The sequence below is a fragment of the Sphaerodactylus townsendi genome, linkage group LG07, assembly GCF_021028975.2.
Source record: "Sphaerodactylus townsendi isolate TG3544 linkage group LG07, MPM_Stown_v2.3, whole genome shotgun sequence".
NCBI lineage: Eukaryota > Metazoa > Chordata > Lepidosauria > Squamata > Sphaerodactylidae > Sphaerodactylus > Sphaerodactylus townsendi.
The window spans coordinates 114,775,236-114,802,115 of record NC_059431.1 but is presented as its reverse complement, the minus strand read 5'-3'; the positions used below and the strand labels follow the sequence as shown (position 1 = coordinate 114,802,115).

The 26,880-nt window shown below is 46.4% G+C and overlaps 1 protein-coding gene across 1 annotated transcript in view; it reads left to right on the top strand.

The window, feature by feature from the left end:
* The first annotated feature begins 1,972 nt into the window (after positions 1-1,972).
* FSTL1 (follistatin like 1) overlaps positions 1,973-26,880 on the top strand; it is a 51,411-nt gene continuing 26,503 nt past the window's right edge. The window contains exons 1-3 of the mRNA XM_048503717.1: positions 1,973-2,131; positions 2,221-2,283; positions 25,788-25,892. Coding sequence (XP_048359674.1) covers positions 2,129-2,131; positions 2,221-2,283; positions 25,788-25,892 — 171 coding nt within the window. The 5' untranslated portion in view covers positions 1,973-2,128. The remainder of the gene's footprint in view (positions 2,132-2,220; positions 2,284-25,787; positions 25,893-26,880) is intronic.

Genomic DNA, 26,880 nt, shown 5'->3' with positions numbered 1-26,880 from the left:
GCTCTGGGGCCAAGAGGCTTGGCCCTAGCCAGCCACCGTGGCTTGGGGTGTGGGGTGGGGACAGACAAAGTCCTACCAATCAGTTGCACAGCAGGGACAAGACCAGCGATGGGTGGTGCAGCCAGCTCTGGACCCCAGTTCCTCTCCATCCATTTTCTCCACACCTTCCACCATTGTACAAACCTTTTGAACCATCTCCGACCTGTGGGATATCAGGTTTGGATCATGCCTGATGCCAGAGTACAAGGTCACAGAATAAACGACCGGCTCCAGCTAAGTCTGTGGGCAGAAATCCCAGCTTACGTCAAAAGCACCCTGCAAGCAGAAAGCAAGCACCCCAAGGGAAGAGGAGAGCAGAAGCTAGTTTTCTGTTTTCAGGGAGCACTTACGCAAAGGGACAAACCAAAGAGGAATCCACCTCCCTGCAAGTTTGAAAGGATGTGTCTATTCTACCCGCTCATTCTTCTGCATGTAGAACCCAGAGAAAAAAAGACAGGTATGGGGAGGGTGCAGGAGAGACCAGAGATTTACAGCCATTTTTTAAATCTCAGTTCTTCTCAAAGAGGAAGAGAAGAGGAGGGAAATGGAACACCAGCCAGCCTCCACGGAACCTGAAGGAAAGCATTCACCCTGCCATTTCTCTTGCAGTCATTTCAGTGCAGAACAATACGTTGCATGGGATGGGTCTGGAGGGGGACTCTGTAGACTACTTTGTGGCCCTGCACATCATTTCTTCGCCATCCTGCGGGACCTGAGAATTTGGGTGGTGCAGAAAGCTCAGAGGTGGGCATGTTCATTTTGTTTTCTTGAGTCTAGGACAGTGGTGGCGAACCTATGGCATGGGTGCCAGAGGTGGCACTCAGAGCCCTCTCTGTGGGCATGCGCAAACAGAGTCCCTCCCACACACATCTAGGCTGGCTTGGGCCGCTGGGCTCGATTATTAGCATTAAACCTAAGACCTAGTTTTGGGGAAGCAGTGTAGGTAACCCTGTTAAGCGCTGTTAAACCCCACTGATTTTCACCGAAGAACTAAAGTGTGATCCTTTACCTGGGAGTAAGCTCGGTTGCTGGCAATGGGGCTTGCTTCTGAGTAAACCCTCCTAGGGTTGTGATTCACCCGTTGGAAGAATTGCACGGTTGCTTCAAAGCAAAGCCACCGACTACCACCAAGCTTACTCCCGAGTAGCGCACCAGAGCCAACCATTTTTCCTAAACTAAAACCTCAGTATTCAGGTTAAATTGCTGTGTTGGCCCTTTGCGATAAATAAGTGGGTTTTGGGTTGCAATTTGGGCACTTGGTCTCGAAAAGGTTCGCCATCACTGCTGTAGACTATTCTGTGGCCCTGCACATCACTTCTTCGCCATCCTGCGGGACCTGAGAATTTGGGTGGTGCAGAAAGCTCAGAGGCGGGCATGTTCATTTTGTTTTCTTGAGTCTAGGACAATCCAGTTCATTTGGTTATGGTCAGGAACCCCCAGGGATATGTGCCAGAGTGTTTGGGGGACATGTGTAAAAACACAAGATGGGTTTACTAATATGGGGGTACAGCTTTAGGGTAACAGGTTGCCGAGGAGCAGAGGCGTATCTAAGAAAACTGGAGCCCGGGGACAAAACCTGAGCTTTAGTGAAAAAAGGTGGGCATCCGCTTGTACTTTGTCGAGGTTCAAACTGAGACGGTCAGGGCAAGTTTGGGTCCACCAGAATAAGTTTTCCTTCGTCGAGATGATCCAGTACTTTTGTACGGGGCCAAAAGGGTCGGGTCTCCAGCACCCCGGAAGTTGGCAACCGTGACAGCCCAGTCCTTTGAATACACTGCCCTTGAGTGGCTGGCTTAGTTCCACCGGCATAGAGGGCGCTGGTTGCCCATCCACGTGGGGGCGCCCGAGAGCCGCGATCTGGCCGAGCATCCTCGGGTCGAAGAAAGGAGACGGGGCGGGACGAGGATGCCTGGGCGGCCGCCCCTCCGTCTAGCCGGGCAGGGTGGGGTCTTGGGGCGGGTTGGGCGGCGCGGAGGGAGCCGCCTCTCCCTCGCCCGAGACCCTCCCCCGTGGCCGCCCGGAGAAGGAGACGCAGCGCAGGCCAGCCCCAGAGCCACGTCCCGGGGCTGTTGCAGCGCGATCCGGCAGGATGGTGAGCCGGAGCCGGGCTCGGTTTGGGGCGGGGCGGGCGGAGGGGATCGGCGCCGCTGACTCCTCTCTCTGCTTCTTTCCCCCCCGCAGCTCCGCGAGAGCCTCTCGGTGTTGGTGGCGGTGGCGGCGATCGCTTGGGCGCTGCAGGCGGAGGTAGGCGCAGGCCGGGCTGGATGCGTAAAAGCGCATCGGTTTTGGGAAGGGCGTGGGGGGGCGGCCGTCGCGGACCCCCGAGGGACGCCCCCTTCCCGCTGCTCCAGCCTCGGGGCGGCCCGCGGGGGCCCCGCAAGGTGGAAGCTGGGGCGCGGAGTGGGGGGGCTCAGACGGCCGGACGTCGGGGCTTCCCAAGGCCCTCCCGGAAAGTGAAGTCAGGGGCGAACTATTTGCGCGCGGCGCCCGGGCCATGTGGAAGCGATTTGCCCGGCAAATGGACTCCAGCTGCTGGGGGGGGGGAGGGGTCTGCCTGTCCCCTTCCCGGCCCGCATTCCTTCCCTCCGGGCGGCTTAAGCGCAGCTGCACGATCCCTCAGCAGCTTATGCCTCCTCTCCAGGCAACACACACGCAAAGCCTTTCTCTTTTTTTTTTTGGGGGGGGGGGGAATGGAAAAAGGAGTTCTTGTCCCCTCCTGGCAGGAATAACAGAGGATTTTTTTGTTTGTTTGAGAGTGTGTGTCCCAACCAGTCATGAAAGGGTTAAATTTTCAATTGAAGAAAAAGATCCCCCCCCCACCCAGTTGTGGATATGCGGGATGCTGTTGAGCATATTCGCAAGTTTCAGTGACGCAAGAGCGCCCCCAGGCATCCCAGCAGATGCAGCACGCTAATAACAACAGGGTCATCGAGGTAGCGGAGGGCCCGGGGATGCCAACCTCCAGGCGGGGCCGGGGGGGGGGTCCTCCCAAATTGCATCTCTCCTCCAGGCTGCAGAAATCAGCTTCCCTGGAGAAAATGGGTTCTTTGGAAAGAGGGTGGGCTTTATGGGACTGTGTGCCCGCTGAGGTCCTGGACCTTCTCAGTCTCCGCCCCAAAATCTCCCGGAGCTCCAGGACCTGGATCTGGCAACAGTGGTGGAGCAAGAGGGGGATGGAGCCCCGGGTGGATTTTCCTTGGGGGGCGCATTGCAATTGTGCCCCAGCTCCGAGCTACGCCCCCGCCTGGCAACCCTACCTGCCCATTTCCTGCCGCTGTTAGTATACTACAACAGTCATACTGTTCAATTCTTAATAAAGGAGGAATCAAAAGTGTAATCGTATTTAAATGTTATTTATTCTATTATAAAAATAATTATAATGTATATTGTTTTAATTGGTTTGATTCAATTGGAATTTCATATTCCAGAATAGTTTTTATAATTATATTTTAAAATGAATTTTTTGAAAACGATATATACTTATATGGTAGTTTATACTGCTACTTTTAGACTGTATGCATCTTGTATGTCCTTGGAATATGCTGCCACAGGAGGTGGTGATGGCCACTAACCTAGATAGCTTTAAAAAGGGCTTGGACAGATTTATGGATGAGAAGTTGATCTATGGCTACCAATCTTGATCCTCCTTGATCTGAGGTTGCAAATGCCTTAGCAGACCAGGTGCTCGGGAGCAGCAGCAGCAGAAGGTCCTTGCTTTTACATCCTGCATGTGAGCTCTCCAAGGCACCTGGTGGGCCACTGCGAGTAGCAGAGTGCTGGACTAGATGGACTCTGGTCTGATCCAGCAGGCTAGTTCTTATGTTCTTATCATTCTGTTTAAAGCAGGTTTCATTGTAGGGTTAGATGTAGGTTAAAAGGGTAGCCCTGACCACCCTAACGGGTCGTTGAGCCACAGATGGAGAAGGGTTGCAGGATTTGGATTCCAATCCCAAGGGCTGATGGGAATTGTAGTCCGTGAACATCTGGAGGGCCAGAGTTGGACACCCCTGCTCTAGACAGAGAGGAGGTTTGGGCATCATCCCAAGTCTTTCCCCTTCTCATGGTTAGCCGGGTGTTGGCTGAACAATGAAGGTGTCTCCCTCCATTCCTCGTGTCCTGTCTAGCCATACTCTGTGGCTCTCTGGCTTCCCAAGAGGCACGAAGGGCCAATTCCCTGTTCAAATTGTGGTTGACTTGGGTGTTCATGCTAATGGATGCTTTCAGTCTCACCCTTTCCGGAAGGTTCCAGACTGTATTTTAAAAACCCTTTCAATTTCAAAGCAGTGTCAAGACACTTATGAATTCAAACACTTAAGGCACTTAAACATTCATGCGTGTGAGAGAGGCACTTAAGGCGTTTAAAAATTCACACGTGTCCCAAAAACCCCCCCAGAGAAATCATAAATTACGGGGGTGGATGTCTCAGCTGACTTATGGCAAACCCATAGGCTGATTCCGCATGGGCCAAAAACAGCAGTGTGGAAATGGTGTAAAAGAGTTTAAAATGGTGTAAAAGGGTTTATACTGTTTTCACACCACTGTTTTTGGCCCATGGGGAATCAGCCATAGAGTTTTCAAGGCAAGAGACGAACAGGTTATTTGCTGTCGCCCGCCTTGATGTGGATTTGCTGTGGTCTCCCATTAAGATACTAAGCAAGGTTGACCCATTTTAACCTAATTCTAAACCTACAATGAAACCTGCATTTAAACAGAATGATATATGTGTAAAGGACGTACGAGATGCATACAGTCTAAAAGTAGCAGTATAAATCCAGGTTACACCTGTAAATTATGGCTGTCCCCCAAATGTCTCTTTTACTGTTCCATGAGAAATCCAGATGTGGGTACAGATGTCGTGTTTTTGCAAAGATCACAGGCTCCCTGCAAGGAATTGGCTCTTACTCCTTTAGATTATTTTCATAGTCTGCATTGCTAAAGGAATGCTCGCTCCTTCAAATGGGCCTCGGATGTCATTCATTTCAAAATTAACCAGATTTTTAAAAAGTAAACATGTGCATTTAGTATGGTCGCTGCTGTACTTCTGACTTGCAGGAGAGAGAGAGAGAGATTATAAATGCCAGGAATTAGAATTTTAAGAAGAGAATTTAACATGTCAGATTGCATCGTGCAAGCATATAATTCTGCAGTCAAGGTGTGTAGTCTGACCTCTGAATTTCCATATCTTTTGGACCTCAGGTTTGTAATTTTAATTCTTCTCTTAAAACTGATTTTTTTAAAAAAGAATTGAGAATGGCTTTGTTTTTTTCAAATGGAAAAACACAGACTTCTGCGAGCCCTCTGCTGCGATGAGAGCAAAACAGTGTTTATTTTTCTTCCCTTTTCCAAAATGCAATAGCAGCTCCGGACGAGAAACCCCAGCCGACCTTTCCTTCACGTTGAAAAAAAAAATGCATCAGCCCCCAAATTCCATTTCCTTTACTTCATCTTTCTCTCACTCTGTCTTGGGACTTCTCTCCCCAATCCACCAACATTTTGTAATAGTTCATGGAGTCTCTTCTCTGTTTCCTTGGGCAAGGGGTAATCATTTTCATTTTTTAAAAGGCATTTTGGTGGGGAGGGGACTTGTTTTACTGACTTCACATTCATTCATCATTTGGCTCTACTTCGTTGAATAATTTAAATGGGAGTTTCTGAACTGCATAGCACTATGAATACTCAAAGGGATTTCACTGAACCAGAGCAGAATTCCTGGTATATTTCTCAGCTTCTGACGGTGTATACCAGTGGTGGCGAACCTGTGGCACGGGTGCCAGAGGTGGCACTCAGAGCCCTCTCTGTGGCACGTGCAAACAGAGTCCCCCACACACACACACACCTAGGCTGGCCTGGGCCTCTGGGCTCGATTATTAGCATTCAACCTAAGACCTAGTTTTGGGGAAGCAGTGTAGGTAACCCTCTTAAGCGCTGCTAAACCCCACTGATTTTTCATGCAAAGAACTGCTGATCCTTTACCTGGGAGTAGAAACGGTTGCTGTGTGTGGCTTGCTTCTGAGTCAACCCTCCTAGGGTCGTGATTCACCCGTTGGAAGAGTTGCACGGTTGCTTCAAAGCAAAGCCACCAACTACCACCAAGCTTACTCCCGAGTAAACCATACCTCCGGGAATAACCGTTTTTTCTAATCCTAAAACCTCATTCGGGTTAAATGGCCGTGTTTGGCACTTTCTGATAAATAAGTGGGTTTTGGAGTTTGCAATTTGGGCTTTTCGGTCCCGAAAGGTTAAGCCATCACTGGGTGTATACACTGGCAAAGGAAGTCAGATGCAGCTTACGATACTCAAACTTTTAAAACATTCAAGATCAAGTCATTTTTTTTCAAATTCAGCCATTTTGCATAAGTTTTTTGAAGCCTGGCCAGGTTTTCTAGATAGGTTTTCCCTTTTCTAGATAGGTTTTCCATGCCAGACTCCAGATTTAGGGACGTTACAATGAATGGAATTTTCAGGCCTTCTAATGCAGAAAAACTGGCGGGACTGAATTATACAGTCAGTCCAGTGGCTGTGTCATCACAGAGTCCAGTACACAGAGGAAAATATAGGAATCGGACTTAAATTATTCTCATACAATTTAAGACTCTAAGCAACTATAATGGATTTATACCCCCACTTTCTCTCCTGTAAGGAGACTCAAAGGGGCTTACAATCTCCTTTCCCTCCCCACAACAAACATCCTGTAAGGTGTGTGGGCAGAGGTGGGATCCAGCAGGTTCTCACAGGTTCCTGAGAGTGGGTTACTAATTATTTCTGTGTGCCGAGGGGTTGCACTGGTGGTGGATCTTGCCCGTGGTTGCCTTGAGATTCACGCCCCTCCTCTCAGCAGTAGCGTGCAGAACTGGAAGCAGTCTAGCAGCTTTACGGCACTCTCCACCACCATCCTTGCAGGAGGTGCACCAGCATGCTTGCGTGGCAGCCTGCGCCTGCATGCATTAGATTTCCCGCAAGGGACGAGCGCGGCGAGCTCAGGTCTTACCACAGCCCACCCAGGAATGCCCTGCCCGGAATGCCCTGCCACGCTCCCGTCGTGCCCGCTTAGCCCCATTGGTGCTACACCACAGTTTGAATCCCACCATTGGGAACCTGTTACAAAATTTTTGGATCCCACCACTGTGTGTGGGGCTGAGAACTCAAGAGCTGTGACTAGCAGCCCAGGGGGTAGGGAACCTCTGACTCTCAGATGTTAGAGACTACAGCAATTCCCATCAGCCCCTACCAGCATGGCCAATTGGCCAGCCGTGAAACTGATGGGGAATTGTAGTTCAAAATCTGGAGAGCCGCTACCCTGGACTAACAAGGTCACCCAGCTGGCATGTGTTGGAGTGCACAGGCTAATCTAGTTCCCCAGATAGCCTGCATAGCTCAAGTGGGAGAGCGGGGAATTAAACCCGGTTCTCCAGATTAGAGTGCACCTGCTCTTAACCACTACATCACTGCTGCTCATATTGGGTTGGTCGCAATGATTCCCTTTTGGTAGGAGTGTTGGATCTAAAGTGTGTGTGTGTGTGTGAGTGTGTAGTTTTAAACACAGGTTTAAAATTGGAAAAAAGCTGTTTTGGGAGGGGCACTTCACACAGATCCCACCCCTGAAGCAAGTCTGCTCTGTCTTTCCCCAAACCGTGTTTTCTGAGAATCATGCTGTTTGTGAATCTTTTGAAAAATCCCGGGTTGCAGCTGCTTGCGAGCAAACTGCCGAGCAAGAGGCGCTTTATTTGGCTGCTCTTTCCTTTTAAAAAAATGTTGTGGCTTGCATCTGCGTAGCCCGCGCAAGGAACAAATGGTGCGTGTGTGAGGCGATCCAGCATGGCAGCCCGGGGTTCATTTGACTGCGTACCCTGCTTGGCCAGCCATTGGTGGGAGGTAAATAAAAAAAAAATTAAGGCCCAGCCTCCGTGCGGTGATCCAGCAACCCGCGTTGTTTCCGTGAGCTCCAATCGCAGCCCGCATGGATGCATGTGAACGCAAAGACAGGAAACCGGGTTACTTTTTCCCAACTGCAGCCCGCTATACATTTGCTGTACTGAAAAGGCCTAAGCTGCTCGTGACAGATTCTCCAACGCTTTGACTTGGATATATTGTTTTCCCATTGTTCATGGAAACAAGAGATTTGCATACCATGTGACATACGGATATTGTTTCATGCTACCTTGCTGGATATGGTGTATGTATCATTAGCCTGACATGTTTAAAGGCTGTTTTTAGATCCTAGTACTTTAGCTACAATAACTGTGAATAGCAGAAACAATCGTTACAGTTTACATTTATAAAATGTAAAGCTTGTTGACATAACATTGACTTCACTAACGCTCACCTATTCATTCATTTCCATTGTCCTATTTAATGTAAAAATGGGGCACACTTGTACAGGTCTGATGTCATCATTAATTCTCCAAAATTCAGAAAAAGATTTCTGGCAATCAGAAAAAAACGTGACTTTTTTATTTTAGCGGTCTCTTCACTTGAACAAGTTCCATGGCGTTGATGGTTTCTACCCCACTGCTTTGGTCAGGCCCCTTCCGCTGCATAAAGTAATGCGTTTTCAAACCACTTTCACAACTGTTTGCAAGTGGATTTTGCCATTCCGCACAGCTTCAAAGAGCACTGAAAGCAGTTTGAAAGTGCATTATTCTGCATGTGCGGAATGAGCCTATGATTTGATTGCGAGAAGTCTACCAGTTTTCCAGAGCTTTTTTTTTTTTTGCTAATAGCTATTTTGCAGCAGTGGCCACATCAACCGTTATTTCTCATACTAACTTTTCAACAATATGCATTAACTGGTCTCAGCGATGCCACCTTGGAATCTAAAGGGAACGTCATCCTTGTAATCAGAAAACATTTCTGTAAGCATCTTAGACCAGAGTATTTTCACCGTTTAAGACAGATGGTCTTAATTGCTGCATGAAAAGTCTCTCCGGGGGGTAAACGGAGGAAGTGTTCAGAAGTCGGTGTGACTCCGGGTGTCTGGGTTTCAAAGAAAAGGCAGGAAAATATGACTTGCCCTTCCCATCACAATGTGAGAGATTCTTAAGGCCTTCCTATGTAATTTACAGTTTAATCCAGAATAGTTACTCCAATCTAAACCCATTGTCTCCAGTGAGTTTAGACTGGGGTCATTCTGTTCTAGATTGCACTATTAACCCTGCAAGGCTGTTATTTATGTTTTAATTAAGAATTTTGCAGCCAGTAGACCCATACAAAATGCAAGACATAAAATGCAAAATACAAACCCAACATCCAGTGGTGGGATCCAAAAATTTTAGTAACAGGTTCCCATGGTGGCGGGATTCAAACTGTGGCGTAGCGCCAATGGGGCTGGGCGGGGCATGGCCAGGCGTGGCCGGGCGACCGAGTAGCGGGGGGGCATTCCTGGGGCGGGGCTGTGGACGCTGGCCACTGCTTGCGGTCCTTGAAGCCCGAGGCTGAATGCCTGCGCAGGCTGCCACACCTGCCTTGGTGCACCTCCTGCTAGACTGCTTCAAGTTCTGCAGCTGCTGCTGGGGAAGTGCCACTAAGGCTACCGTAAAAATCCGTGGCGAATACACTGATTAAGCCCCTCTGGCACACACAAATAATTAGTAACCTACTCTCAGGAACCTGTGAGAACCTGTTGGATCCCACCTCTGCCAACATCAGATTAACCCACAAGGCCAAATCAAACCATAATAGTTGACCCAGAAATATCTGAGAGTTAAAAAACAATTAGTGTCCGATAGTCCACGATACTTTCTCCCAAACACCTCTGCAAAAACTGTACTACGGCCAAGGTGATATGAGGACTCTTATCCTCTAATAAGAATGTCAAGTTAGACCGTATGGAATTTACACGTATTGATACAGCAGGATACTGGAGGGGAGGGGGTCGCCTTCGATCAAGTTGCTTCGTTTGTGTAGGTGTGGGGTTTGTAACCAGACTCCGTGGAATTTCCTCTTCCAAAGTCGCAGGACTCCTGTTAACAAGACTTCTTTTTAAAAAATCAGACCCCTTCTGTGGAACAGTCAAGACTGCGTTGCAGACAGTCCTACTGAGCCAAGTTTTGTCTGCCTGCCTGCCCATGCCGTTGTGTAAGCAGCCGTAACAAGCTCCAATCAAAATTACCTCAAAAAATAGCTGGCAAGTTTTGAGTTCCTCGACCACTTCACCAAATCGGACGTTTGCTCCAAGGAGATGAAAGGGTGGGAGAAAAGATGCAGGCTGACCATACTGTAGGAAGCAACACGTTGGTAGTGTATGAACATAGTCTGCATTAATGTGTGGCAAACCCTAATTGGAGTGGGCGTCCACTAGGCAAGGTGAAAAAACAGCATTCAAAAGCTGCACCAGAGAGTGAAGGATGGAATTGGGGTAGTTGCAGGTGCAGTAAAACTGCCATTCACTCTGGCGAGACCTGCAGGGTTTCAGCTAGGACAGTGGTGGCGAACCTATGGCACTCCAGATGTTCATGAACTACAATTCCCATCAGCCCCTGCCACAGGGGCTGATGGGAATTGTAGTCCAACAATCCATGAACATCTGGAGTATACCATGGGATTCACTCCTGGGAAACAGGAGGATGTTTAGAGGTGGTTTGCTATTTAGCAGCGGCCATGCATAGAGAGACCACCGGACTAAACTCCCAGACCTATTCACCTCCGAATGGTATCAATTACTCAAATCAAAAATGTATTTTCTGGGTTTACTATTTGAAGATCTTTGTATGTTGTCACCCAGAGAGATATTCCAAACCTTAAAAGCACACTTTTAGAACAGGAATACCATATCTCATTGGCGCAAGCAAACAAATCACGCTCGCCCTTTTCAGCCGAGATAATTACCTGAACAGAGTCTAGCTAAATATCTTGAATTATTAACTGAACCCCAACAGAGATGGATTATTACAAGGGCCAGATGCAATACTTTCCCATCTGCCATTACAAAAGGTCACTATTTATCCATCCCTCTCCAGGATTGGGTTTGTCCACACTGTAAAAACCAAGTGGAGACTCTTGCTCACATTATACTCGATTGTCCGAGATACATGAGTATTAGGAATTTCTCTCCTTGGCTGGCCCTAGACAAATCTGAAAGAGACTCTGACAATTCTGTTGTCTTCTGTTAAATAATATAGACATCATGCACTTGGGAAAAGTAGCAAAATTTATTTTACAAGTGGCAGAACTTTCTAATGCTTGGTGCAGTTTTTCTGTGTTCTGATCATATTCTTGCTTTGTACATCACAAAGGTCTGGCAACGTTCTGGAGCTTATTTTATATGCCTAATAAAAGTGGTTGCTGTTGTTGTTGGCCACAGACTTCCATATGGTCTCCCATCCAAGTATCAAACAGGGCTGACCCCATTTGGCTTCTGAGCTGTGATAGTCTCCGAATACAGTACTCTGAGTCTGATTCATATGTAATTGACATGTGTAACTCACCGATCTATAAGCTGCAACTGACTTATGGCGTCCCCAGCAAGGGGCTTTAAATGCAAGTGAGAAGCGGAGGTGGTTTACCATTGCCTTCCTCTGCAGAGCCTTCCTCAGTGGTCTCCCATCCAAGTAACAATCTGGCTTCGCTTCTGAGATCTGGTGAGATCAGGCTATAGCGTGCCATTCCACACACCCCAGTCTGATCCGTAAGGACTGATTTAAACCATTCTTGGTCGCGCCCCTTGATACCTACGTCAAGCTTAAAATGTCTCAATGGCATAGCATGGTCCACCATTTGAACAGCTGCTGATAAATCAAACCAAAAGATGCTAGCCCTTGTCCATGTTGAAATGGCGATCACCTCCAGCAGTTCGGGCCCTGCGGGACCTTGGAGAGTTCCGCAGGGCCTGCAAAACTGTGTTGTTCCACCAGGCTTTTGGGGGGACCGGCCGCTGAGCCCGCCCCTCTTGTTGCCCTGCGCACTGGCTATATATTTGACCATCTGCCAACCCCCTCCCCTCCCAGGGTTTGATCACTGGGGTCTGATGCCAGACGTCTCTTATTATTAATCACTTATTGTAGGTTACTGCTGCTATAGTTTTATAGTTTTAAGGTCTGTACTGTTTTAACTGGGGCTATTGATTTGTTTTTATTGTGTTTGTTTTGTCTGTTATTTGTACCCGCCTGGAGCCGCGCCGGGGAGGTAGGGCGGTTTATCATCAATTAATCATCATCATCATTATCTAAACAACAATAATTCGCGTTGCACCTGCCGCAATTTTATAAAGTGAACAGTGCAGTTAACATAATACGTGAAGTGCAAATGCAATAATAATATCTACAGTTCCATACATTAGGCTATTACAGAAATTTCTTTAGAAGGGTAACATTACAGTTCTCTCTTATTGTCCTGTAATGTTACCCTTCTAAAGAAATTTCTGTAATAGCCTAATGTATGGAACTGTCGATATTATTATTGCATTTGCACTTCACGTATTATGATAATTGCACTGTTCACTTTATAAAATGGCGGCAGGTGCAACACGAATTGTTGTTGTTCGATGTCATATTGACATTGCACTAACGTAGAGACCATCATCTAAAGCAGGGGTCTTCAAACTATGCCCCCCCCCCCCGATGTTCATAGACTACAATTCCCATGAGTCCTACCACTTGGCCATGCTGGCAGGGGCTGATGGGGTGTAGTCCACATCTGGAGGAACCATGGATTTGAAGACCCCTGATCTAAAGCCATCAGAGCCACCCCTAAAACCAGACGGAAGGGATCTAGAGCAGGGGTTTCATCCAGAAAAACATGGAGTTGCTCCGCCTCAATTCTCTCGGTTCTCTTCCCTCAAAAGAGCAGATTGGTGACTGGACAAGAATTTGCCTCGTAATATGTGGTAGTTTTTATAGGAACATCGCTCAGAATTAATTTTAGGTTATATTCTAGCTAAAAGTGCCAGTAGATGCCAGACTGGACTATAGTATACAATTATTGGTGGGTGAGCAATCCTCATAAGCAAAATCTTTTGTTGAAAAATCCATCCCTGAGGTAAATTAAATAAATTGGAATATTAATGTTTAGCTGGTTTTATTATTGGAATGTTTTAATATTTAGCTGGTTTATGTGTTTGATGTATGTTGGGAGCCGCCCTGAGCCCGAAAGGGGAGGAGCGGCATATTAAATCCAATAAATAATAATACATTTATATCAAACTTTTCTTCCCAGTGGGGACCAGCTGCCCATTCACATGCTTCCACTGTGGTGGCTCCTACTTTGTGGAGCTCCCTGCCTGAAGAGGTCAGAAAGGCTCCCCTGCTCATTCTGTAGCATATACAGAATAGAAGTGTTTAGTGGGGTGCTGTGTGGTTTCTGGGCTGTATGGCCGTGTTCTAGCAGCATTCCCTCTTGACGTTTCACCTGCATCTGTGGCTGGCATCTTCAGAAGATGCCAGCCACAGATCTAGTAACTTTATCAGGGCTGCTAAATTGCAACCAGCAGAAGTACAACACCAATGTTCGACCGTGAAAGCCTTCGACAATACATAGAAGTGTTTAGTTTAGTTTAAACTATGCTTCACCAGGGGTGAAGCATAGTTTAACATTAGGAATATATTATCGTCCCCCTGACCAAAGCGCACAAGAGGATTCTGAGATGGAAAAAGAAATTAGAGAGGCCAACAAAAGCAAAAATGTAAATTGGTAAGTGGGATTTTTAACTATCCCCATATAAACTGGAAAAATGCATGTTCAGGTCATAGTAAGGAGAGAACATTCCTGGATATGCTAAATGACTGTGGCTTAGAGCAGATGGTTGTAGAACCAACCAGGGGAGATGTGATCCTAGATCTAATTCTATGTGGGACCCAGGACCTGGTGCGGGAAGTCAGCGTTGTTGAGCCGATAGGGAACAGCGACCACAATGCTGTCAGATTCAGTATCTCTGCATGCGAACAAGTGACAACTACTAATGTAGTTACATTAAGCCTTCAGAAAGGGAAATTTCTCAAAGATGAGGGGGATAGTACTTGAATGGGACAGGGAAAATCAAGAGAGTCAAAAATGTCCAAGATGCTTGGAGGTTATTTAAAACACAGTCTTAAAAGCTCAAGCTGGAATGTGTTCCACAGGTTAGGAAAGGCAGCTCCAGTCCAAAAGAAAGCCACCATGGTTTAACAAAGGGGCGTTGAGGGAAATTATTAGGAAAAAAAAGATGTCTTTTAGAAAATGGAAGTCCAACTTAACTGATAAAGAGGCCACCAGAGAAACACAAATGGTGGCAAAAGAGAAGCAAGTTAGCTGTAAAGGGAGGCAAAAGGATTATGAGGAACATGGCTGTGAACATCAAAACCAGCAACAAACAGTTCTTCAAGTACATCCAAAAGCAGGAAGCCAGCAGGGGAAGTGGTAGGCCCGTTAGATGACAAAGGAACAAAGGGTGTGCTAAAGATGACAGGGAGATTGCAGAGAAGCTGAATGAATTCTTTGCATCTGTCTTCACCCAAGAGGAGGTGAGGAAAATTCCTGCACCTGAACCAAGCTTCTTAGAAGGCGAATCCGAAGCACTAGAAGATAGTGGTAGACAAGGGAAAGAAGTTCTGGCAGCCATTGATAAACTAAATGCTACCAAATCCCTGGCCCAGATTGCATTCACCCAAGAAGAGTTCTTAAAGAGCTCAAGCATGAAATTGCCTGATGTTCTCACTTTAATATGCAACTTATCCTTGAAATCAGGCTCCATCCCACAGAGACTGGAAGATGGCCAATGTCACACCAATCTTTAAGAAAGGATCTAGGGGGGACCCAGGAAATTACAGGCCAGTCAGTTTGACATCTGTTCCTGGTAAATTAGTAGAATCTGTCATTAAAGATAAAATTATAAAACATGTACAAAAGCAAAACCTGCTGAGAAAGAGTCAGCATGGCTTTTGCAGAGGCAAATCCTGTCTTACAAACTTACTAGAGTTCTTTGAGGGATGTAAATAGGCATGTGGATAAGGGGAACCAGTGGACATTGTCTACTTGGATTTCCAAAAGGCTTTTGGACAAAGTTCCTCACCAGAGACTATTGAGAAAACTCAGCAATGAAGGAATAAGAGGGGAAGTCCTCCTATGGATTAAAAACTGGTTGAGAAACAGGAAGCAAAGAGTGGGTGTAAATGGGAAATGCTCACAATGGAGAGATGTGGGGAGTGAGTGTCCCCAAGGATCCGGTAATATTGGGACCAGTGCTCTTTAACCTATTCATAAATGACCTGGAAGTAGGGGTGGGTAGCGTGGGTGGCCAAGTTTGCAGATGATACCAAATTATGTAGGGTGGTGAGAACCACAAAGGATTGCGAGGAGCTCCAAGCGGACCTTGATAAATTAGGTGAGTGGGCTAAGAAATGGCAAATGCAGTTCAATGTAGCAAAATGCAAAGTGATGCACATAGGGGCAAAAAATCCAAACTTCACATACACGCTACAGGGGTCAGTGCTATCAGTCACAGACCAGGAAAGGGATTTGGGCGTCTTAATTGATAGTTCCATGGGAATGTCAACTCAATGTATGGCAGCTGTGAAAAAGGCAAACTCTATGCTGGGGATAATCAGGAAAGGAATTGATAATAAAACTGCAAAGATTGTCATGCCCTTATATAAAGCTGTGGTGCGACCACACTTGGAGTACTGTGTTCAGTTCTGGTCACCACATCTCAAAAAGGATATTGAAGAGATAGAAAAAGTGCAGAGAAGGGCAACGAGGATGATTGAGGGACTGGAGCACCTTCCTTATGAGGAAATCCATTGAAAATGCTGGGGGGAAGAATTAGGACAAATAAAAGGAAACACTTCTTCACGCAACGTGTGATTGGTGTTTGGAATATGCTGCCACAGGAGGTGGTGATGGCCACTAACCTGGATAGCTTTAAAAGGGGCTTGGACAGATTTATGGAGGAGAAGTCAATTTATGGCTACCAATCTTGATCCTCCTTGATCGGAGATTGCAAATGCCTTAGCAGACCAGGTGCTCGGGAGCCACAGCCGCAGAAGGCCATTGCTTTCACATCCTGCATGTGAACTCCCAAAGGCACCTGGTGGGCCACTGCGAGTAGCAGAGAGCTGGACTAGATGGACTCTGGTCTGATCCAGCTGGCTTGTTCTTATGTTCTTATGTTCTTATGTTCTTAGTTTAGCATTTTTATAAAGAGTTTCGAATTGCACTATAGACTGTGAGGGTGTTTTTATAAGGGAATAAGATGATAACCTGTGGCAACATATTTTGCTTTTGCTGTAGTGTCTTCGATTTTCTACATTTCACGTTCTGCGTTATGCGTTTTCCGGACACTTTTCCATTTTCCGTTTGCCTGGTTTTCCAATTCTGGAGTACAAGGTCTATTGCCGTGGTGGCAAACCTTTGGCACTCCAGATGGTATGGACTACAATTCCCATCAGCCCCTGCCAGCATGGGCCATGCTGGCAGGGGCTGATGGGAATTGTAGTCCACAACATCTGGAGTGCCAAAGGTTCGCCACCACTGGCCTATTGCGTTCATTATTGGAGGTCTAGTGCACAGGTGTCAAACTCGCAGCCCTCCAGATGTTATGGACTACAGTTCCCATCATCCCCTGCCAGCTGGCAGGGGGTGATGGGAACTGTAGTCCATAACATCTGGAGGGCCGCAAGTTTGACACCTATGGTCTAGTGTTATCTGTTCGATTTCCTTAAAAAATATTTTGTAACCTGCCTTGACCCTCAGCAAGAAGGGCCGATGATAAGCAAAGCATATTAAAAAAAACATATATTGTCCAGCATTTAGTTTCCGGGTAACATAGTCAGTAGACGTTCAGTTTTAGCCTGGCTTTGCGGGCAGTTTCCTGGAAGACAGATGGAACTTAGAGCGGAGAAGAAAGAGAAGAGCCACACTTTTTGCCAAGTGGTCTGAGAAAGTTCCTGAAAGCGAGCGAATGTTTTTCTAGGATTCTTTTGTGAATTCTCACGCCACTCTGGCACTTCGGAGGGTTTCAAGGAGATGCTGATTCAGAGCACTTAGTTGGGGCCTTCATCATGCAAATAACTGGCCAATCTACAAAACGGCTCTGAGATGTGTTATTATGTAAATTTAGATATTCGGTCAGGCTGATTCGGTTTCAGCTGATTCGCGTGGATGAAAGGGCGAATAGTTGACTCAGAAAGGATTGCCTTTAGAAGAATTTTTGATGGTTTCAAATATGATTTTAGTACATTGGAATGTAAAAAGAGCCTTGCTGGATCAGACTGGTGGTCCATCTAGTCCAGCATTCTGCCTCACGGAGCACCCAACAGAGGCCATGTCCTTTTCCTGATGTTGCTTCACGTCACTGCTGTTCAGACGTTTAGTGCCTCTAGATGTGAAAGGTCCCGTCCGGAGGTGGGATCCAGCAGGTTCTCACCAGTTCCTGAGAGTGGGTTACTAATTATTTGTGTGTGCCGAGAGGGGGTTACTAATTGGGTCCGCTTTTCCATTAGAAATTCCACTAGGTCCAAAAATCATAAAGTCCTGTTGTCTCCACTGCGGCTGGTTAGCGAAGATAGAAAACGGGATAATTCTCCCTGTTGGGCTGTTTTAAAAACGTGTTTTCAAAATATGGTAAAGTTCCTTGTTTAAGGAAAGTATCCTTCTTTTGATTTCTAGAAACAAAATGAAGTATTTGAAAGTATTAAGTATTTGACAGGCAGTCAATTAGAGGAGAAGTAGTTGTTTCTGTTGGCAGTAGACGATAGGACTTGCTATAATGAGTTTAAATTATGGACAGAAAGATACCAGCTGGAAATTAGGAACTTTTTTTTTTACAGTAAGAGTTTTTTACAGTAACAGAGAAAATATTAATGCCCCGCCCCCGGAATGCCCAGCCACGCCCCCGTCGGGCCCCGCCCAGCCCCATTGGCGCTACGCCACTGTTTGAATCCCACCACCATGGGAACCTGTTACTAAAATTTTTGGATCCCACCACTAGTCCCGTCAATCACCATGGCTAGAAGAGAAGAAGAAGAAGAGTTTTGGATTTATATCCCCCTTTTCTCTCCTGCAGGAGACTCAAAGGGGCTGACAATCTCCTTGCCCTTCCCCCCTCACAACAAACACCCTGTGAGGTGGGTGGGGCTGAGAGAGCTCCGAGAAGCTGTGACTAGCCCATGGTCACCCAGCTGGCGTCTGTGGGAGTGCACAGGCTAATCTGAATTCCCCAGATAAGCCTCCACAGCTCAGGCGGCAGAGCTGGGAATCAAACCTGGTTCCTCCTGATTAGATACACGAGCTCTTAACCTCCTACGCCACTGCTAGTAGCTGTTGATGGGTTTCTCCTCCACAAATCTATGTACCCCCCCCCTTTTTTTTTAAAGCCCTTAAATAGAAGCGCTGGAGAGGAAAGGAATTGCTTCTATGCCTTTCCGACCTCTCAGGCCTTCATTGTTCATGAAACGCTCAGCGACCGACAGGAAAAGTTTCAAAAGCTTCTGAGGCGAAAAAGAGCCTTGCAGTTGTTCGCCTTGTGGCGCACATTTGCACCCTTGTCTCTCTCAGGGCATTCCAGTCCGCTGACAAGAACAGGGAACAGTGTTTTCTGTGCGGGCGGCCCCGTAGTCAAAGTCCTGAGGGAGGTTTTTGCAACAGCTCTCCCCACTGCTGCTTTATTGTAACTTTCTCTGGAATGCGCTGGCTGGCCGGCCTCCTGGAGTCTCGAGACTCCATTGGACGGGCATGTTGGTTTCCCCCCCTCTCCAGCAGTGCATTTTGCAGCTGTTTCTAAGCGTGCGAGCGAGCCAAGAATATGTAAGGTGGGTGGAGCGTCTGGCTGGTTTTCAACACTGGAACAGGGTGGGAAAGAAAACTGTGTCATGCAAGGAAAACTTGGTTCATGTTGGACCGTGAGCAAAAGGGTCTCCGAGTCGTCCCCCCCACCCCTTTTCCATGGTCCTCTTTTCCTTTTGCTCCAACTGGTGTGGATGTTGGTTGGTGTTCCTGCCATCCTGTCTCTGGTCTGGGCCAAGCACGGGCAGGAGAAGAAAGGAAGGCATTTGAATGTTTTCATTAACCTGCAGAGACGAAATTCACAGACTTGTGGTCTTCCTGCTTTGGGATTCAGCCGCCGCCGCCGTCTTTCCTCCCAAACAGCCTCTGCTGGCGTTCGGGAGGAAAAAACACGAACTCTGCTCACTCTGTCTTGGAACACCGTGTTAACAGGCGTACATTTTCTGCCGCTGACCCATTTTGCACAACATAAATAAAACAGGATGTTTTAAAAAGCATCTTAAGGTGGAATTCTGCACAGTTCCCCACCCCCGTTCCCAAAAATGTTTGGAAGATGTTTTATTTCTGCTCCAAAGGGATTTTTTCCCCAAAAAATTTTAAGCTAGCGACTGTTTTCCTGAAGTCGCTTTGAAAATGTTTCCTGCTCGCTGTGCGGAGACCAGGAAGCGTTTTATTTTTCCCGCCCGACTTGTTACAACTCCCACTTTCGGTTTCTGAGCGACTCACGCCCACCATTTCCTGCCGCTTCAGGAGAGCAGCAGTGGCGTAGGAGGTTAAGAGCTCGTGTATCTAATCTGGAGGAACCGGGTTTGATTCCCAGCTCTGCCGCCTGAGCTGCGAAGGCTTATCTGGGGAATTCAGATTAGCCTGTGCACTCCCACACACGCCAGCTGGATGACATTGGGCTAGTCACAGCTTCTCGGAGCTCTCTCAGCCCCACCTACCTCACAGGGTGTTTGTTGTGAGAGGGGAAGGGCAAGGAGATTGTAAACCCCTTGGAGTCTCCTGCAGGAGAGAAAGGGGGGATAGAAATCCAAACTCTTCTTCTTCTTCTCCGTGCCATCCACCGTTTGCAGAAGGTTCCCATGGATATTTGCTCTGCTTGCGCAACTGCCCGCCATTTTCATATCTAAAGTACATGAATAAAGTTCATATCTAAAGTACATGAATAAAGTTAGTTTTGACTGCTGATTCTGGGTACATGTCATTATTCCCCCCCCCTTTTTTTTTTTTTGTTTTCTATGAGAGATCTTTGAAGCTGCAAAGACTCATATCCTGCTCAGAAATTGAATGTGACAACTGGCGGAAAGCAGACAAAAGAACCGTTTCCCCATGGATTGCTTTTTTCCTCCCTGCTATGCGGACAAAAAAACCCAAAATGGTTATTTTTTAAAACATCTGCAAGACGTTGTATTTGCGATGTGTGGAATGGGCTACTATGGTAATGCCACATGGAAAGATGCTGGAGACCACAGATAATCTTTTCTCTACTTTCCTTGCTTCTTGCGTCTGGACTTTACCACTTCAGCATACATGTGATAACCTGCATGATTTAATAACCCTCCCCCCTCCAGTTGGCTAGAACGCTTCTCACCAATGGTAACCATATACCTGACTTACTAGCTTTCCGTAGCTTCATTCACATGTAGTGTCTAAAACACAGAAATCTAGCATAGTGTCCCCATTCGTAACCACATGTTAGTTTTTCAAACTTTTTATCTCTTCTGGGTGCTCAGATTCCCTGCCTAATTCTTGATTTTTGTAAATTTCCTGTCGTGTACTAAATTCACTTGCACCTTAGAATTGGAATCCAGAGTTTGGACTTGGTTGCAGTTCTGGTTTCTATACCATCTCTGGTTTGTTGAAACCATCGCTTGTATCTGAATGGGAAGGTCCCACTTAGTTACTAAGACTAACAACCACCGTTTGAGTTTATCTGTTACAAAAATACTGTGCTCTGTCCCTTTTTAAACCCATAACCCGGGAGCAATTGTCTCATCTTGTGACTACAAATTCCATAAATCGATTAAGCATCACCTCGAGACGTCCTGCCTTTGTTCTGAATCTGCTGGTTTTCAGTCTGGTAGCTATTTTATGAGAGAGACATTGACGTCACTTTTTCCACCGCATTTGTGGTTTTGTAAGGCACTGTAAGAATTTAAGAAGGAACTTTCCCAAGGTTCCTAGAGGCAGACGAAGGAAAATCATTTCTTGAATTAAGAAGAAGAAGAAGAAGAAGAAGAAGAAGAAGAAGAAGAGTTGGATTTATATCCCCCCTTTCTCTCCTATAGGAGACTCAAAGGTCTTACAAACTCCTTTCTCTTCCCCCCTCACAACAAACACCCTGTGAGGTAGGTGGGGCTGAGAGAGCCCCGAAGACCTGTGACTAGTCCAAGGTCACCCAGCTGGCGTGTGTGGGAGTGCACAAGCTAATTTGGTTCACCAGATAAGCCTCCACAGCTCAGGCAGCAGAGCGGGGAATCAAACCTGGTTCCTCCAGATTAGAGTACACCTGCTCTTAACCACCATGCCACTGCTGCTGCTGTGGGGACTCAGTGCTGGTGACACTCAGCTGTATAGCTCATTAATTTTGCTCCATTGCCCAGATATTGTGATCAAGTGACTAAAGTTGGGGTGCCCAACATGACACCCACTGACAGCTTTCTTGGGGCCTGCACAACTTCTTTAGAAAATGGGCGGGACTGAATGGGACTCTTGCTCAATACTAGAAGAAGAGATTGGATCTATACTCCCCTTTCTATCCTTTAAGGAGACTCAAGGCGGCTTACAATCTCCTTTTCCCTTCCTCTCCCCCACTACAGACACCTTGTGCAGTGGGTGGGGCTGAAAGAGTTCAGAGAGAGCTGTGACAGACCCAAGGTCACCCAGCAGGCTTCATGTGGAGGAGCAGGGAAACAAACCAGATTCACCAGATAAGATTCTGCCGCTCATGTGGATGAGGGGAGAATCAAACCTGGTTCTCCAGATTAGAGCCCACCTCTCTCAACCACTACACCACCCTGGCTCTCTGATTGGTCTTCTGATTGGCCACTGAAATGTTGTTTCAGCAGCCGCTCCCACCCATGTTGGTTTTGTTCTCTCTCACTCTTCTTTCCTAGTATATTTTTTAAAGTGCCCCTCTTGACCCCTGGACCTGGGCTCCCTGTCTGTGTGGCTCTCCATTTTTCGGCAACTATTTTGTGTCCAGCTTTGCCTGTGGTTGCGCTCATCACCCAGTGCTGGAAGTCCACAAATCCCCACATCCTCCCAAAAGGCAGGGACCCCAGGTTAAGATGTGGGAAGATGGAGAGCTGAAGCTCTAACCCGGACAAGGAAGAGCTGATACAGGTAGGAAACCTTGGCGCTCTGGAGGGTGCTTCTGTTTTTGGAAGGGGCAACTCTTGGCAGAATACCGTTTGCCATCAACCATTATTAGCCTCCAACTGTTATCCTTAGCGTGGTAGGTTTTTTTTTGGTATAGAATATTATTATATTTGTTACATTCAATATGTTTGTTCCAACTATACATTTTTCCTTTTTCACCCCCCTCCCCCCCCTCTTTTCCATTGATTATTTCAAGCAAGCAGCAGAAGGTTCATTCTTCTTATTCTCTTATTCCATGGTTCTTCGTTAAATCCGGCTTCTTCCAGCCATTTTTCATACAATGTCCACAGCTTCGTAATATCTTCTAGTTTCTCTTGCCATAGTGTATTTTTTGCCAGTCTCTCAAAAATCTCTAACTGAATTTGTTCCCAAATATATTCCAACCGTTTTGAGACTGTCCATTTCTTGTGATCTTTCCATCCCAACGCCAACACTGCGTGTGCTGCTCTAATCATTATTTTATACATTGGTTCCAAATTTCTGTTCACTCTTACATCATCTATTATCCCCACAATTAATAAATCATTGTTTATATCAATTTTTACTTTTACTAACTGCTCTACATATTTCAAAATATTCTCCCAAAACTTTTTTACCACTTTACATTCTATCCACATATGAGTATAATATGCTCCTTTTTCTCCACAGTGCCAGCGTGGTAGGTTTTAATTGTTAGTAGTGTTGATAAGGAATTCACCATCTGGACCGTTGTCTTTTTAGATATTTTAATGATGAAACTAGGCTGGTTGTGATATTTATTGCTGTTTCTGTTGAAATGTTCGTATGTTTGTTGTATGCCACCCCGAGCCCGAAAGGGGAGGGGTGGCCTATTAAATTGAATGAATGAATGAATGAATGAATGAATGAATGAATGAATGAATGAATGAATGAATGAATGAATGAATGAATGAATGAATGAATGAATGAATGAATGAATGAATGGCATTTGGGCAGTGGTGGGATCCAAAATTTTAGTAACAGGTTCCCATGGTGGTGGGATTCAAACTGTGGCATAGCGCCAATGGGGCTGGGTGGGGCACGGAGGGGGTGTGGCCGGCCATTCCAGGGGCGGGGCATTCCTGGGCGGGGCTGTGACAAGGACGCAGCCGCTGCGCCAGTCCTTGGGCGGGAAATGAATGCACACAGGCGCAGACTGCCACGCACGCCAGTGCACCTCCTGCTAGACTGCTTCAAGTTCTGCGCGCTGCTGCTGAGAGGAGGGGCGTAACTAAGGCAAAAATCACGTGGCAAAATCACCAATTAGTAACCCCCTCTCGGCACACACAAATAATTAGTAACCTACTCTCGGGAACCTGTGAGAACCTGCTGGATCCCACCTCTGCATTTGGGGGTTACTGTGGGGCCCAGTTTAGCTGATGCTGAGACAAGCATGTGTTGTTGTTAAGAGGGTTTTGTGCTAGTTTGTAATATTAATGGAGGCACAAAGAGATTCCTGTGAAATGCAAGAGAGAGAGAGAGAGAATAGGGACTGTGGAACAGTGTCAGTGACTTTTGCTTTCGACTCAGCTTCCTTGGACTATGTACAGTACAGTAAACCTTTATTAGGCATAAACAATTCTGCATACAGTGTGTTTGTATGATAAACAACAATACAACGAGGAATCCAATACACTAAGTTGGGATAGAATTATACACAAACTTTCTGGAGACCTATTGTGATATCCATGTGTTAATTAAAACCTATTTAAATGACTTCTCGTGTTTATTACAATGACTTGAGCCTCAGATATTAAATCGATGTAATTTAGATGATTTGATACATCGAGGGACACATTTCAGTACCGTCTTTGAGATATTACTTCCGCTAGACATGTAGCGACCCTAAAGGTTATCTCAGAAGATGCATCACTCAGTAAATACTTCACTACATAAGTCTTCAGAGTTGCTTTCTGGCAAGAGGGAAAAGGGCATTTTAGATAGGTAGGGCAGCCCTGCTGGCGGATAGAAAGGTGGACAACAGTGCCGCCTGCTGTTAAATGTTTGAATTGCAAGCACGTTGATTTTATTTGAAGAACCTTTGGGGGGGGGAAGCGTCATAAGAACATAAGAACAAGCCAGCTGGATCAGACCAGAGTCCATCTAGTCCAGCTCTCTGCTACTCGCAGTGGCCCACCAGGTGCCTTTGGGAGCTCACATGCATGGTAGTCATGTTAATCTGTAGCAAAATCCAAAACGAAAAGGTATGACATACCTTTCATTACGTCTAACGAAAATAACGCAACAAGAGTGTGCAATCTTAAAAGTTTTTCAGGACTGTTAAGCTTGTTGAAAGCTCGAAGTAAAGGGAAGGATTGTTTCAGTCATGATAATAAACCTTTTCAGAGGGTTCAGTTGATTTCTTTATTATGAAACAGCATTAGGAATAAGGGTTGCCAGCTGCCAGCTGAGCCTGGAGATCTCCCAGAATTGCCATTTATTTTGTGACTACAGAGATCAGGTTTCCTGCGGGGAAAAGAGCTGCTTTGGAAAGTGGAATCTAAGGTATTGGGCCCAGCTGAAGTGCTTCACCTTCCCAAGCCCCGCCCTCCTCAGGCTCCGCCCCCAAAGCCCCAGGAATTTCCCAATCCAGAGTTGGCAACCCGATGTGTTTTGTCATCTAAGGCTGCTTTGCTACCTTCAGTGGGAGTACGATCTGACTCTATTTGGGGATGCTGGGAAGAAGGATTGAAAAATGGATGCCATCCGACTGTGGACGCCAAAATCAGGAGCCGGTTAAAATGTTTCTCTGAAACCACATGGATCACCCAGGTCCCTTAAAAGACTGAAAGCAAAAGAAAAACATGGCAGTAGCAATATTTGGACATTAATTTTAGTTGATTTCAGGAGCTTGTTTCAGCTTTAAAAATATTAATAATTTGTCATTCTCTGGCTGAAAAAACATTATAAATGTGCTACAACTCCCCTACTCAAATTTACTTTTCCTTTTATGTCCTTCTCTGAGGAGCAGCAGTGGCGTAGAAGGTTAAGAGCTCGTGTATCTAATCTGGAGGAACCAGGTTTGATTCTCCACTCTGCTGCCTGAGCTGTAGAGGCTTATCTGGGGAATTCAGATTAGCCTGTACACTCCCACACACGCCAGCTGGGTGACCTTGGGCTAGTCACAGCTTCTCGGAGGTCTCTCAGCCCCACCTACCTCATAGGGTGTTTGTTGTGAGGGGGGAAGGGCAAGGAGATTGTAAGCCCCTTTGAGCCTCCTACAGGAGAGAAAGGGGGGATATACATCCAAACTCCTCCTCCTCCTCCTCCTCCTCCTCCTCTTCTTCTTCTTCTTCTTCTGTAGGTGTAGCAAAGTAAGGGAATCAAATAATATATTAGCTTTAAAATAGAACAGAAAACGGGGGTAAAAAACCTCCATTACCAAAAAAAAACATTTAAAATAGTTTCAGAGGGGGAGCGTGTTAGTCTGCAGTGGATAGCCGGGCACAAGAAAGGAGACATGGCAGGAACAAACAGGGGCTGATCATGCGGAAAATACCACAGTAAACACGCTTCAGTTTAGAGTTTTGTAACGTTCATGGTGTTTTGATGCCACAACTGGGCACATACCATTAAGGTTAGTTTGTTAGAGCATTTGTAGTGTGCTACTCTGTGTGAAGATGCTGCTTTTCACAAAGGAAACTGCTGTGTCAACTGTGCGTTTCCTTTTTGTGCAGGAGGAGCCTAAAAGCAAATCCAAAATCTGTGCCAACGTCTTCTGCGGGGCTGGCCGGGAGTGCGCTGTGACGGAGAAAGGCGACCCCACCTGCTTGTGCATTGAGGTAAGACTTGGACCGAGATTTTGGCGTCCGATTCCTGGGACTGTGGAGTCAAAGCTCGATGTGGAACAAATGGGGCACTCCCAGACTCTAGAGATTCAACTGGTCCAACAGAGAGTATCCTGCATGTTTCCTCTGCTTTCTTCAGGCCTTTCTGCAGTCTACTGTCGAAGGCTTTCACGGCCAGAATCACTGGGGTGCTGTGTGGATTCAGATCCTCTGAAGATGCCAGCCACAGATGCAGGCGAAACGTCAGGAGAGAATGCTGCTAGAACACGGCCATACAGCCCGGAAACCACATAGCACCCCACTTTCTGCAGTCTTTGTTCAATATTATAAATTTGCTTCTATCACAGACGCAGACAAAATATTGGGTGTTTTTTTAACATTACTAGTATCATTTTGTTAATTTATTGAATGTAAGGTTTCTTTGGGGAGAGAATTAAGGGGGTATATCTGGAAATGCCTGCACTAGTTCTCCATTTAACTCTTGAGAGGTCTCTCGCTGTTTCTTTAACAGAGACCGTTTCAAAAGTGGCCATAGCGTCGTGAGCTGCCTGCTTTTTCGTAGACATTTGTGAGTTTGCTGCAAGCCTAATGCTATCTAGGTGGTTAAGAGCTCATGTATCTAATCTGGAGGAACTGGGTTTGATTCCCAGCTCTGCCGCCTGAGCTGTGGAGGCTTATCTGGGGAATTCAGATCAGCCTGGACACTCCCACACATGCCAGCTGGGTGACCTTGGGCTAGTCACAGCTTCTCGGAGCTCTCTCAGCCCCATCTACCTCCCAGAGTGTTTGTTGTGAGGGGGGAAGGGCAAGGAGATTGTCAGCCCCTTTGAGTCTCCTGCAGGAGAGAAAGGGGGGATATAAATCCAAAAACTCTTCTTCTTCTCTTCTTCTACTTAGTCAGAGCCTCCAATGTCGTTAGACAAGTTTTCCAAATACAGTGGTTAAATTATCTTCCACCTCTTTCTCTTATATGCCTCTAATA